Source organism: Vicia villosa, linkage group LG1, assembly GCF_029867415.1.
Source record: "Vicia villosa cultivar HV-30 ecotype Madison, WI linkage group LG1, Vvil1.0, whole genome shotgun sequence".
In the NCBI taxonomy this organism is placed as follows: Eukaryota; Viridiplantae; Streptophyta; class Magnoliopsida; order Fabales; family Fabaceae; genus Vicia; species Vicia villosa.
The window spans coordinates 31789580-31804513 of record NC_081180.1 but is presented as its reverse complement, the minus strand read 5'-3'; the positions used below and the strand labels follow the sequence as shown (position 1 = coordinate 31804513).

Here is a 14934-nt window from a genome sequence, read left to right as displayed (position 1 = left end):
TAAACCTAAATAATCAAACAAACAAATTATCAAATTATAAAAAAAAACAAGCAAGGGGTGTAAGATAGTTATGGAGTGTTGTTAAATAAAAACAAAAGCCCAAATAAGCGGTCCCAAAAACAAAGAAACAGAAAAATAAATAAACAACAAATTGAGGAGCCATCCTGACCGCCTGATTCATCGGACGATCCATATATATTGTCAGATTGATGGAATCCTTGCCACGAGATCTTAATCTAATGATTTATAAAAAAAAAGGGCCACAGTATACCTCATGAGGGATCCTGTACAAGAAAAAATAAGGCAAATTCTTAGGTACCCTATTGTTTTGAATGGGTACTGGTACCCTATTTTAATTGTTATTTTATTTAATGATTTTTTTTAAAAATAAATAAATAATTTAAATAATTGTAGAGATAACCTTGGCCATGTCACCCAATATTAAGTTTTACGCTATTCTCTTTTCCATCAAATCAATTTTGCACTTCAGGAAAATCAAATAGAAAGAGATAAAACAATTAAAACTGAAGCGCTTGGAACGAAAATCAAAGTGACTGACGGCGACTAAGAGGGGAGGGATGCTGAATTCACGATGGTGGTGATTCCGCGTGAGAGAGCTTTGATTTCGAAGGTGATGAACATTGGGGATGTTTTCAGCGGCAGCGACAACCTTCTCGGACGGGGTTTTCGCAGTGGTTGTATGTAACGGCGAAGGTATAGGTCCGATGTATGTTGGTTTTTGATTTCAGTTGGCGTATATGTGGTGTCTTCACGAATGTTTCAATTACAAAATGTGAACTTCTCAGCCAGCGCAAAGGATGTTTCAAGGCTTCAGCAGATCAGAGAGTGCATTCGTACCATGTAAGTGATTATAAATTTCCTCTTTTCTACTTGGAAGGGAATGCTAATTGTTTCCTTCATACACTTACAACATTTATATGTCCATAGGTATGAAGTGTTTGAAAACTTGTGGCTAAAGTATTTGAAATTTTGTTTTACCTATGTGTTATCAGAGAAAAGTCCAAACTTAAAGAAGATATCCAAGCCCATAGGCAAAGGAAACTACTAATGAGACATGATCGTCAAACATATTTGGACGAAGCTGCTTTACGGGAAACAGAAATTTTGCAAGAACTTGATAGGTATTAGCTCCTTGCTAAAGGATTTTTCTGCCTGTTTCGAGTTGTATTTATTTTTTGTATTGTCAAACTGAGCATTGTCCAATAAATAATTAGGGAGAGAGTGGCTGAAATGGAGAAAGAGATGGAAAGACAAAAGTTATTAGAAATAGAACGTCCTAAAACCAGGGAACTGCGTTACAATCTTGATATGGAGAAAGAGAAACAAGTACAGGTAATCACACTTAAAACAGGAGTTTATTCTCAATCGTGTTATAATTCTATTGATTTCAAAAACCTAACTAAACTACTAATTTAGTTCTAGGTGTTGCACTACTAACTAGTACAAGCTTGGCTCATTGAGACTTGCTAAACTTGTTCAAATGCTAGTATGGTACTAGTCAAACTGCAGTTCCATGCATAATTGAACCAAGGAGTTCCTGGTAAAAATTTGTGGCAATTGATCATTCAAGTTACAAAACATATTCACAATTTCTAAGCTTGAATAACTGCTTTTTAAATTGCTTCAGAGAGTTTATTATAAATTTATAATCAGTAATAACAAACAATCTCCTTCGGAGAGACAAGATAGATGCATTTTTCATAGATCCGGTGTCATTTGAAAAGAGTGAAAGATTTCTAAATCACTCAAAGAGTTCCTTAGCATGATCGAATATATAAAACGTGATTTTCAATTTTCTATAGGAATCTAGGGAAATGGGAAAAAATTCAAATAAAATTTTAATTATTAACTGCAAATGTGCGGTCCCAAAAGTGGATGTTTTTTAGAATAGAAGATACTTTCCAACAATTTTAATAGAGAATAGAATGATCGACTTAAAAATGAGTGCTGCCATTGCTTGACCAAAAATGCTGAAGTAAAACAAAGCTAGATGATACTACTTTAAGCCACATAGAAGATAATTTGTATCAATATCTCAACAGCACGTAGAAGTGGGCACCTGATGTGCAATAAACCGAGTGGGTTGCTCTATATATAAATTCCCACAAAATTATAATGAGAGGGATTTGTTGATGTCAAGTTAATGAAGAGACCAGTGACATGTAGTAATGATAGCAACAATTTGTATGGTAGGTGTTTGATGAATTAATTTAGTTAATAAGATTGTGTAATTGATGTGTTAGTAGTAGTTGGTTTATGTTTGTTTCAAGGGAAATTTGAAACCGATGGCTTGATTTAACGTTTGCATTAGAGGACATATGGAATGTGAACATTGCTGAAGAGATGAAAGATTCCCCTACATTCTCAGGTGATCCCTTATTCATGTGATATTTCTCTCAAATATCATCTCTCCTGTATTTTCTGTTAACTTCTTTTCCCTCTTTGTTGAAATGTGTATGTAGATGGTGTTTGTTGAAATGTGTCTATAGATGAAGTGCCAAAAGAAGGATTGTGAATACAAGATGGACTTGTTAGAATTGAAGTTCTGCTATTGATAAGGGAAAGAGTAAGTTCTCAAAGTAAATTCACTATATATTAGTTGCTTGTTTTTTTGTATATCAGTTGCTTGCTTCATTCATAGTGTTGGGACAGTATTAGAAATCCAACTTTATTTTTTAGCAACACTGTTTTGAACAACACTCCTTTCAACAAACTTTGTGTATTCATTGATTTAGTTATGTATGAGACTGTTGTTTTATGGGACTGTTTGTATCTGCCTTGTGGACACAAACACAGGCACGAAAACTAGATAGACACGAACACATGACGAATTAGTATTTGAATTTTGGCTGAGAGAGATATTTACATTTAAATATCCATAGAAATATATAAACACTCAATAATTTCAGTATTTGATAGTAGCTATAGTTCCTCATGGTTAATTGTTGTTAGTTTTGTTAACGTTTTATTTGTTTTGTTCAATTATTATGTTAATTTTGAGTGTTTGTAATTACAAAATCAGTTAGAGATTGTGTGGATTCATTTGTTAATTTCTATCGCTGAAGTGGGGAGGATAACCTGAGCTTTTAATGGTTTTTCATGTTTTGAAGTGAGTTTTAATTAATTAACTTTCTTGTTACAGTATTTTCTAGATTCAATTGACATTTGATTGGTACATCTAAAGTTTAAATTTTGATGAGTGTGAATTGTTGAATTTATGTTTTTCCATTTGCTTTGTATCTAATATTGTGTTTCATATGTTACCATTTACCAGGACTCCAGTATGTGTTCATTTGAGATGTAAGCTCGCTTGGTGAAGAATATAATATATAAATGATGAGGAAATTTCTATCAATGTGCTATTTCATTGGCATGGTCATTAGGAACTTTTAGAGACCTTATGACCAAAATTGTCTAAAAAAATAATACACATTTAGTGTAGTACATAACTTGGTTTCTTTGTCAATTGGTGATTTCTTAATTTAGTTTTTTTTCCCAACTATAATCTGATCTGTAGAGGTTAAATGAAAATTAAATGAAAATAATTCTTCTCATTTGTGGGAGGTTATTAAAAATAATAATAATTTGGGAAATTTTATGAAAATTATTATTCTCATTTAATTAGAATTGATTGGGCGATTTTTATTGTACCACAATCTTAAGAAGTTTGGTAGCTAATAAAATCTTCACTACTTGATAGTATTTTTAAAATTAAAAAATTTTGAAATCTTTTTTTAAGTAATGCCACTTTTAAGCTTCCACTAATTCATTCTAGTATTTTATTTTTAAATTAATAAACAAAATATTAATATTCAATATTAAACTAAATAATATTTTTAAAATGAACCAAATAATTGATATCATAATTGAATAACCATTTTTAATTAATTGAAATTAATATGGATTTAGATCAATATAGACTATAATTAAGGGGCTTAATAGATATGCACTGACAATGTAACATAGTTTTACACTGTCATCTATTAAAAAAACCATCAATTTGTCATGTCATTAAATTTTTTTTAAATTAAAGAGCGATTTATTTGGAAACATAATTGTGATTGGTTCACAGTGTAAAATTATTTTACACTATTATTGCATCACCCCTTTTCTCTATAAGGGTTTAACGGATATAGACCGACAATATAACATAGTTTTACACTTTCATCCAATAAAAAACCATCAATCTCTCGTGTCATTACATTTTTTTATAAATAAAATAGTGATTTAATTGGATGCATGATTGTAATTGATTGTCAGTTTAAAACTACTTTACATAAAATTATTTTACACTATCATCCAATAAAAAACCATCAAATTGCCATGTCATTAAAAAAATTTAAAATAAAACAGTGATTTAATTGGATACATGATTGTGATTGATTATCAGTGTAAAACTATTTTACACTGTCATGCATCACCCCTTTTCTCTAATAATGGTTTAATGGATATGCATTGACAGTGGAACATAGTTTTACACTTTCATCCAATAAAAAACCATCAATCTATCATGTCATTAATTTTTTTTTAAAAATAAAAGAGTGATTTAATTGGATTCATGATTGTGATTGATTGTCAGTTTAAAACTACTTTACATTGTCATTGCATCACCCCTTTTCTCTAATAAGGGTTTAATGGATATGTAATGACAGTGTAAAATTGTTTTACAATATCATCCAATAAAAAACCATCAAATTGTCGTGTCATTAAATTTTCTTAAATATAAAATAGTCATTTAATTGGATACACGATTGTGATTGGTTGTCAATGTAAAACTATTTTACACTATCAGTGCATCACCCTTATTGTCTAATAAGGGTTTAATAGATATGCACAGACAGTGCATCACCCCTATTGTCTAATAAGGGTTTAATGGATATGCACAGACAGTGTAACATAGTTTTACACTTTCATCCAATAAAAAAACCATCAATTTGCCATGTCATTAATTTTTTTTATAAATAAAAGAGTGATTTAATTGGATTCATGATTGTGATTGATTGTTAGTTTAAAACTACTTTACACTGTCAGTGTATCACCCATTTTCTCTATTAAGGGTTTAATGGATATGCACTAACAGTGTAACATAGTTTTACACTATTATCCAATAAAAAACCATCAATCTGCCATGTCATTAAAGTTTTTATAAAGTAAATGAGTGATTTAATTGGATACATGATTGTGATTGATTGTCAGTGTAAAACTATTTTACATTGTCACTGCATCACTCCTTTTCTCTAGTAAGGGTTTAATGGATATGCAATGATAGTGTAAAATAGTTTTACACTGTCAGTACATCACCCCTTTTTCTATCAACAAGTCTCTTGAATGAATACAAAGCTTGCTTCAGGTACAGACGATTTACCAGGGATTTCATCATGAACAACACCTCGAGATTGCTCCGTACAGCTTATGTCGTCTTCTACTTCAAGACCTGCCAGAGAATGTTATCACCAAGGCTTAATTCGATGGCACGCTGAGGTTTCTAGATCACCCCACTCTTCTCCTTCTCCGATAACACAACATCCATCCTATCTAATCTTTTCAGCGCTTCTAACAAATTTTGTTGAACATGAAGGACTTGCATCTTCAAGCGCCACAAACCAAAGTCATTCACACTAATAAATTTATCAATCTCATACTTTGTTGACGGTATCTTCTTTTCCACGCTTACCGCACCAGTTAGTTTTAACGGAGTGACGTCAAGAACAAACCAAAACTACGAGAAAGATTGAGTTTCTTGAACAAACACAAAAAACTCTATTAGGTTTTGAAGGACAGAAAAACACTTAGAAAGGGGGGGTTTGAATAAGTGTGACTTTAAAAACTCTTAAGATAAAAACAATGAACACAATATTTTTATCCTGGTTCGTTGTTAACGAAACTACTCCAGTCCACCCCCTTAGAGTGATTTACCTCAACTGAGGATTTAATCCACTAATCAATCTTGATTACAATGGTTATCCACTTAGAAACACTCTAAGTCTTCTAGAGTATACTGATCACACCTTGACCACTCTAGGAAAACAACACTTTAGAAACTTCTAAGTCTTCTAGAGTCTACTGATCACAACTTGATCACTCTAGGAACCTTTTACAAATCAATGTAAAAATAAATGTTTACACGAGTATTGAAATGCTTCTTAGAAAGCTATAATCACAACTGTGATATTTCTCTTAAGTTCTAAGCTTAATTCTCACTAAGTATTACAAAGAATGTGAGGTTGAAGATTAAGTTCGTGAGTAATGAATTCAACAGCGTTTCAGTATATTTGCAAGAGTTAGTTTTTTCGCTTCTGATCAGAACTTCACTATATATAGGCGTTTGAGAAGATAACCGTTGGAATGCATTTAATGCGTTGCGTGACTGGACAACTTTGCATTTAATGTTTTCACTGTTTTGCCAACTACCTCGAGCCATGTTTTTCTCTGCTTTTACTGACTCTGCCTTTTGTAGCTTCTAACGTTCTTTTTGTCAGTCAGAGATAGACTTCGTAGCCTGTCATCTAGTACTAACTTCTGATCTCAGATTTTGTGAATACAACGTTTGAATAATCAGAATCAGAGTTACAGCTTGGTTCAGAGCATCTTCTTGTCTTCTGACTTTGAAGTGCTTTAGCGTGATACCATAAGAACTTTAGTGCTTCTGCTTCTGATCTCAAGTTCTTCTGATGCTTCATAGACCATGTTCTGATTCTGCTTGACCATCTTCTGATGTCTTGCGAGAGCATGTTCTGATGTTGCAATCCATAATCTTCTGAGTCAGTGCTTCTTAGCGCTGAATTGTGCATACTCATATATTTCCTGAAATGGAAAATGCATAGGATTAGAGTACCACATTGTTTTATACAAAATTCATATACATTGTTATCATCAAAACAAGAATATTGATCAGAACAAATCTTGTTCTAACAGGTTTTACGAAAGAGAGAGAAGAAGGAAATTTTTTGATTGGTTATATCTGTTTTATTATTCACTTTCTCAATATTCAGGTGGTCGTTACAACATCTTTATAATCAGGGCCGGCCCTGGGCCAGGGCAAGCAGGCCCAAAGCCCAGGGCCTCAAAATATTAGGGGCCTCATATTTTTGGGCTTGGGGTTTGGAAATATTAAAATTAAGTGGTTATATATTAGACGAGTTGAATTAAGGTGTTGTACCCTTATTTATTAGACGTGTTTAATTTTTTTCTCAATTTTATATCAAGACTGCAATTTATTTAATAAACTGCCAACGAAAAGTACAACTACAAGCAAACAAATTCTAAATCAATATAGTGTTTCTCGATTTATATAATATAATTATATTTTTATGATAAAATATAACACAATATAATATCATTAATTTTTATGATAAAAATATAACACACTATTTAACTTATTATTATTCTTTATATAAAAATATAATTCTATTTTGTGTTATTTTATTGTCATATAATTTTTGTTAATAATATTAGTATTATTTTTAATTAAATTATTATGACTAAATATATATAAATTAAATTAATAGATTTAAAATATTTTTGAACAAAAGTTAATAAGTCTACCAGAGTATATTTTTAAGGCCTTATAATTACTTAAATTAGTTCAACTTTTTTTATCCTATTATATTAACTCTAATAAAGTTTTAAAATATTTACCGCATTGTCTCAAAATATTCAAAGTCTCATCATTTTAAGAAAATATATAAATAAGACGATCCTGCTACCAAGTATTAATAAGAATAATACATTTTTATGTTAGTTACATAAATAAATGACTAATTTCGATGTTGTTTGATATTATTTATAATTTAAATAGGTGATATTTTTTTTAAATTATATTTTTTTAGAGGTTATTTTTATTATTTGTCCAGGGCCTCTAAAATATCAGGACCGGCCCTGTTTATAATATCTTCGACCGATCTTGAAATTGTCGCATCCATGTCGATCATAACTTTTGTTTTTAAACGGAAAAACTATTCCTCATAACCCTTGAATCTGCACCCGTCTTCAGCTCAAAATTGTTGAACTCAATCTTCCCCATCATTGTCAACTGACGAGGACGGTAATCGATCTTCACAATTTTTTCCATTTAATATTTCTTTTTCAATCAATAATAAAATAGATATATTTACTTTTAAAAAATCAATTTTACTTTACAAGATCTATTTAACATTTATTTTTTAATCGATAATAAAGTAAATTTATTTATTTTTTATTGAAATATTATTAATCATAAATAAAATTTTATAAACTTTTTTTTTTAAATTGTTAGAATGCAACAATTATATAATTTATAAGCATTATTCTATTATATATATATATATATATATATATATATATATATATATATATATATATATATATATATATATATATATATATATATATATATATATATATATATATATCCTTAAATAATTAGGAGTATGATAGATTATTTTAACTTCTATTAAAACTTATACATAAAGACCTAGCATTCAACATTTATAGTGAACAATTTAATCATACCAGCATTTTTCGTGAAATTCGGTGAACACGTTCACCTCATTAAGCATTTTCCATATAGTAACTTAACCACTCAATAACTGTTCACCACCACTCCTATTATCCTCCTCCACTCACACAACTCAGTATCTATAATTCACTCAAAATTTACGTACAAAAGAGTATTCCAGCATATTTGCCATATTGTAACATTATTTTTGCTTCTATTCACATCATTTTTGTACATCATCTGAGATTTCACCAATAGTTTTGTAACCATCCAAGTCCTCTTTTCCTTTTTCCTTCTTTATCAAGCACATCATTACCGTTGTTCATTTGTACATCATTAATATCTCCACCATAATCCATGTTTGCTTGATAAATTGTAATATTTATGGATTGAATGTCTATTTTACATTGATTACTCTTGTCCTATTTATTATCTGCACCACATGAAACAACAGCAAACCCAATTGTTAGTACTCCTATAGCAATCAAGATATTTTATTTTTTCATGCAAAATAAATGATAAAACCATGAATTCTAAACATACATCAAAGCATCCATCTCACATGTCTACTGCTATCTAATAAAATATGGATATTTATTTAATTTTGGCCACAAGTCTAGTTGATACCACAAGCTTCTACTATACAAGTCCATACATGATACATGATTTTCACAATTTGAATTAGAAAAAGTAAAATCACCACTGATCTATTCAAAATGTAGATTTTCTACTAAACAAGGCATAAATTTCTAAAACTTCCATTACTTTCATCAATCATTCCAGAAATGATGGAGAGAAGAGGAAGATATTATACTCTATCTCTTTGTTACTGCGGCGAAGGCGAGAATATAGTTGCTTTGGATCTTTTGAGGAACTTTCTGAATAATAAAGAAAACCCGATAAACTTAGATTGCATAGAGGAATTGCTTTTAGCTTCGAAAATCTGTGCAGACAACAACGCTTGTGTCGAAGACAGAATCACATTTCCGAGCAAAGCCATTTCTCAGATGAATGGAAAATGCAGACAAATGGAAGATATTACAAATTGTTTACTAGGTGTCCTATTGTCAGCAAAATCCAAGTCAGTTCCGAATCCGATAAAGTTTTGATACAATCTCAAGCAATCAGGGCTCTAAAAGCTTCTGAAAGAATGATGGAGGACAGTGATCCTAATCCTTACATTGTTCATCATCTTTGTCTTGAATATGCTGAACATAGGAAGCTGAGAATCGCTTACGATCATGCAAATAAATTGTAACTGATTATGCTGAGTCAGCACAATCCTTGGGGATACAAATACTCATTCAGTTAAGTATTGTAAATAATTCAGCCATTCTATCAAATATCAAAATAGAAATGGAAACTCTTCTCTACACCTACATACACACCATGCTTAATCAAGTTCTGCGATTTTGAAACATACACACATCATTATGCAATTATGAAGCACACGGGAGTAAGGCTTAATCATGTTCTTTCCTTTCTTAATTAACATTGCTAGATTAAATAGCTTAAAAATAACCCACCATGCTTAGAAATCTTATTGTATCTTTTGATCTTACTAAATCTAGAATTGTTGCTCCACTAAAACTTCCTTACTGTAGATATAACTTATAAGCTATTTGTGAAGCTTAGCTGGAAGTTTGCTAAAATTACAAGGGAATAAATTATCATAGTCACTTGTTCAATTAATCTATTTCTACCTTCAGCTTAAAAACTGAACCTATTAACTAAACCATCAAGAAAATATCATTCTGAATCGTCATCTTGAGAAGTTAAGGTGTCATATTGTATCCTTTCAATAAAATATGATACCTTAACTTCTCTTCCTAATTTCTTTTATTAGAGGATCTTCTGTTATTATTGGGCTGAAGGGACTTAGTAAAAGTTAGTTAAATTCAAAGTTGCTATAACTACCATGCTTGATTGTGTACTATTTCTATCTTTCTTTTCTTTTTTAAGCTATTCTAAACTTAATCCTTTATCTATATTAGCTCAAAGTATTATTTAAGTTATATGTGTTCATTCTTTTACAATCATTTCAATAAACCTATCTGGTGTAAATCCTCCTGCAAATTGCTTATTTGTTACTTACTTAGAGCCATTGACATACACACCTCCTGGATCACCTTGTGGTTGTGTATGCCACTTCAAGTTAAAATTTGTGTCAGCATCGCAACATACAAGTGTTTTCCTCTGGTTTCGAAGCTAGCTTTTGAAATTGCAGCGAGTGCTATGCTGAACCATACGCAAGTTCATATCGTGGGAGCATAATCAGCAACTAGAGAAAACTGATTTTATCATTAACATGGTACCAAAAGAATTAAAATTTGATGATACCGTCGCATTATTGATATACAAAAAATTCGGACACAAGAAAATTCTAATAGATGGTTCCTTTTTCGGTGCTTATGAAGTACTCTATGTACAAAGAACATAAATGTCCTGACACGTTGCTTGATTGCTTCATCAGTGGCTTACACAAAGATCTACAACGATAAGTAATTTCACAAGCCCCTGATAATATGGTTCAAGTTGTTGCAATTGCACGATTGTTTGAAATAAGTTCTGCCATAGCCCTAAAGAATTGTCACTATACCACCCTAGATGTAATTACACCTCTAAACCACCCTCATACATTCATGTGGTAGAACTTATCCAGTACCATTTACTGCTGCCACATGACACTTGATCCTGTCCAAAACCCTGTTTTTCCAACTGACATGGACCCTGCATTAGCCCAACTACTATCAGAGTCCAACTTCATATATTATAACCACAACTTTTATAAGGTTATACAATAAGAGTACTAAAACTGTCCTTTTGGATCGAAATCCGGGTGAGGCTTTTGTATCAGCCTGTCAACTTTTATAGAATTGCTCATTGTTTAATCCTCAGAAATCTGTCTTGCTTAGAAGAAATATAACTCATTCAAATATTTAGATACAAACCTATTTTTAGGAATAACAGGTTGATAACCATTTGTTTATTTTGTAGTTTTATTTAATTTAGACATTGATTCTCGTAGAAGATAATAGTTTGGTGATACATGATTTTAGTTTATTCTCTAGCTAGTGTGGTAGATAGCTTGGTTTTATAATAGGACATTTGGAAATAACCCTAAACCCATGATCCCCAATTATGGTTTCGTCTTGACGCTGTTTATTTGCAGTGTATATATGGAACCATCTCCAATGATCTACTCAACACCATTCTCTAACACGGTTCCACTGCTGAAATTGATTGTTCGACATCTTTTACGACAACAAAAATTCTAGGACTCTATTTAGACAAGAGTTTTAGCGAAGTCATATGGAACAATTCTTTGATGCATCCTCCTACTGTCAACATCTCAAAACTCTCTCGTCTCTAACCAACGCGCAACAGGCTAATGTTTGTGCTATTGTATCTAATGAACAATTGATTCTTCAACTTATTTCAGAGGTAACAAATGCATATAATATGTAGGATCCTAAATTCGTCACGGGAACATTAATAATCACGGAGGCCAGAGCATTGGCTGCGGCCTTCGCGGAAGAGGAAGAGGTTATGGACGTGATGAGAGTCGTTCCCCATATCAACAGTGACCTTTGTCATTCTACCCGCATACGCAATGGCCCTATGTATATTATATTGAACCAAATTTTAACTCATGTGTTCACACAGAACAGAGTTCACGCATATAAATCTTATGCAGTTTTACACACAAAAACACAAACACATGGTATGCATTATAAACATAGTGCTAGAAGGAAAACCTCGGGAACAAGGCAAAACACTCCAGATATAAAGAGAAGGCTATTGACTTTGTTTGCTGGAGAATATGGTCCCAATGCTGCTGGTGCTTTTACCGTTTCAACAACTTTCTTAACTATTATTCCTACAATCAATCAAAGCCAACAAACACAAAACGATAAGCACTGTTATACATTTTTTATTTAAAAAAAACTGCAACTTTTTAAGGTTTAATGGAAGAAGCGTTGAAGAGAAAGTGGTGATTCTTACTGGCATCAGAAGAACCACAAAGGGCGATTCGATACAGAAGAGGTGTGGCGGAAGGATGTGTCGTCGGTAAATGCGAGATAATCTTTTCTTTTCTGATACTCAATAAAATCGGTTGCAGAGAAATTTAAAGAAGACGAAGAAGAAAGCCAGGTCGGCGGTTACAGGGGAGTATGCTTGAAATAACGAAAATGAATAATACTAAAAGAAAGAAACACAACAAAGAAAAATCCAAACGAAAAAAGTAAGGAGAAGGGTAACGAGTACGATGGGTGTTGCGGCAACGAGGATGACGGGCGGAGGGCGGCGTTGTGAATTTTATGAGCGGCGGAGGAGGCTCTCGAGCGATTCCGACGGCTGAGTAGTGTAACAACGTCGATCAGACGAACATAGGAGGGTGACGCGGTGGTTTGAACGGCGGAGCTCCGACGATATCGAATAGGATGTGTTTTCGGCGAGTGACAGTGGAAGACGTGCTTTGATTTCACTTCTTCTTCATCTCTTTTTTTGCTTTTATTTTCTATTATGTTTCTTTTTTCAAAACCAATGGAAATATTGTTGTTGTATGTTTGTGTTAGTGAAGTAATGTAAGGTTGAAGAAGGTTTGTTGATTTGTGGTGGTGAGTTCTGTTTTAATAGTGATAGTTTGGAGTGGAGTCTTATCATTTGGTTAGTGTTGATGGAGAAGGAAGGTGGCTAATGTTTTGAAGGAAGGTGAGGGTTGTTAGTGTATGAACAATGAATATTTTGTTGAAGGTGGTGATGAAATTAGTGATATTTATGATAAATATTAAGGTTTGTAGTTTTTTTTTTTGGTGAAAGAAGGTTTAAGGAAAGGTGTTTTTTTGTATGTTTTGGGAACTGTTTATGTGCTGAATTTTCTTGTGATTGTTGCCTCTTTTCTTCTGACTTCTTTTAGCATTTATAGGATAAATTCTAGGGTTTATTAGTGCTGAAGTGTGTCAAGTGTGTAAGAAATTGTATGAAAATGTGATGAATTGTGTGAGTTGGTTAGTGAGTGGAGCTAAGAATTATGGGAGTGTAGTGAGGTGAAGAAAACTTGTACAAAAAGTTTGTTTTGATTTCTTGCCAAGCTTGTAAGTGAGAGAGAAAGAGAATGAGAGGAATGAATGAGAAATTTTGTATGTAATCTATCATGTAGGGGTGACAAACGAGTATGCCCGCTCTGTTTAGGTCTATCCTGCAAAAATATGCAAAAAATGGGACGGACGGGCATAGGGAGGATGCGGGTCTAAAACCTAGGTCCATCCTGTAAAAAATTAAGGGTGGGGTGGGAAAGCCCGCAGACATATTGCACCTTTTAAGTCTAAAAACACAAAAATTTATGTAAATGGCCATGCTCGCAAAAGTCCACAATAAAAACGAAGCGGACACATTAGAGGGTGAGAGCCTAAATCTTTAATCCGTCCTGCACTAAAATGTCGGTAAAACAGACATGCCCAATGGACCTGACCCGTTTTGCCACCCTTAATATCATGTAATGAATTTTTGGACTTTGTCTTATGGTGAACTATATTTCTTTTTTATTTTTGTATGGTGTATGTAGGTTGTATGATGAATGAATCTAACATGAATGGATTAATATATGAGAAATATAATTCTACACTATTTCATACATTACACCGTATTTTATTGTTCACCAACATGGTGATCAGTGAAATATTATAATAATATAATATTTTTTAAGAAAACATAATTTTTTTATTAAAGGGTACCAATATAAAATTGTGTCATTAATAAACTTCATAATTTTATTAACCAAAATTTTATATTTCATTAACCAACTTTCTTTTACTATTAAAAAATATTTTTAATATATGGGTGTTTATTAAGCAACATCATCACTTCGTTAATCAACTTTTTATATTTTATTAATTAATTTTGTTTTATTATTAAAAATTATTTTTAATACCTAGGAGTTTATTAACCAACTTCATTACTTCATTAACCAATTTTTTGTATTACATTAACCAACTTTAATTTACTATTAAAAAATATTGTTTATGTGGGTACTGTTACATGCATGACACTCTTCATAGTCATTGTTCACGAAACTGTTCAAAACATTGAATATTAACGGGAACATGAAGTTCCTGATAAAAATATTGAATATCGATGAGAACATGAAGTTATTATCAAAATATTGAATATTACCAGAAACATGAAGTTGATGATCAAAACATTTAATATTAACGAGAACATGATGTTATTGATCAAAATATTTTTATTTTTTTTGGAAATAAGAACTTTATTAATCCAAAAAACGATGAAGTACAAAGCGATCTCACGATCCAGCAAGCAAGTAAGACAAGGCCTAACAAAAACCTAGATAACCATAAGGGAGACTATGTGTGGTTTTAACTTCTTACAAAACCGGCCCCTAAAAACAATTTTCTCAATGATCTCATTAATAG

At 31.9% G+C, this 14934-nt stretch overlaps 1 protein-coding gene and 1 long non-coding RNA gene across 5 annotated transcripts; one reads left to right on the top strand and one right to left on the bottom strand.

The window, feature by feature from the left end:
- Positions 1–489: 489 nt before the first annotated feature.
- On the top strand, positions 490–3604 carry LOC131603888 (protein HOS4-like). Of its 4 annotated transcripts, none has more exons than XM_058876358.1 (7): positions 490–714; positions 807–861; positions 1014–1142; positions 1236–1353; positions 2333–2389; positions 2484–2587; positions 3296–3604. In XM_058876358.1, exons 1-5 carry the CDS (start codon positions 648–650, stop codon positions 2348–2350), a joined length of 387 nt encoding a protein of 128 aa, XP_058732341.1. In that variant the 5' UTR covers positions 490–647; the 3' UTR covers positions 2351–2389; positions 2484–2587; positions 3296–3604. The 4 variants fall into 4 exon arrangements, with proteins under 4 accessions (XP_058732341.1, XP_058732333.1, XP_058732348.1 ...); XM_058876350.1 differs by having other exon boundaries at positions 2292–2389; XM_058876365.1 differs by having other exon boundaries at positions 1438–2389.
- Positions 3605–8452: 4848 nt separating this feature from the next.
- Positions 8453–13498, bottom strand: LOC131633196 (uncharacterized). Its single transcript, XR_009293255.1, has 3 exons — positions 12503–13498; positions 12256–12377; positions 8453–8930 (listed from the first exon to the last, which is right to left on the bottom strand). It is a non-coding gene; the product is annotated as an uncharacterized LOC131633196 (long non-coding RNA).
- Positions 13499–14934: the final 1436 nt, after the last annotated feature.

Coding starts and splice junctions, on each gene's coding strand:
- LOC131603888 (XM_058876343.1), top strand. CDS start 648: ATGTTTTCAGCGGCAGCGACAACCTTCTCGGACGGGGTTTTCGCAGTG. Junction 1,143..1,235: donor ATTTTGCAAGAACTTGATAG/GTATTAGCTCCT, acceptor ATAAATAATTAG/GGAGAGAGTGGCTGAAATGG. Junction 1,354..2,270: donor AGAAAGAGAAACAAGTACAG/GTAATCACACTT, acceptor TGTTAGTAGTAG/TTGGTTTATGTTTGTTTCAA.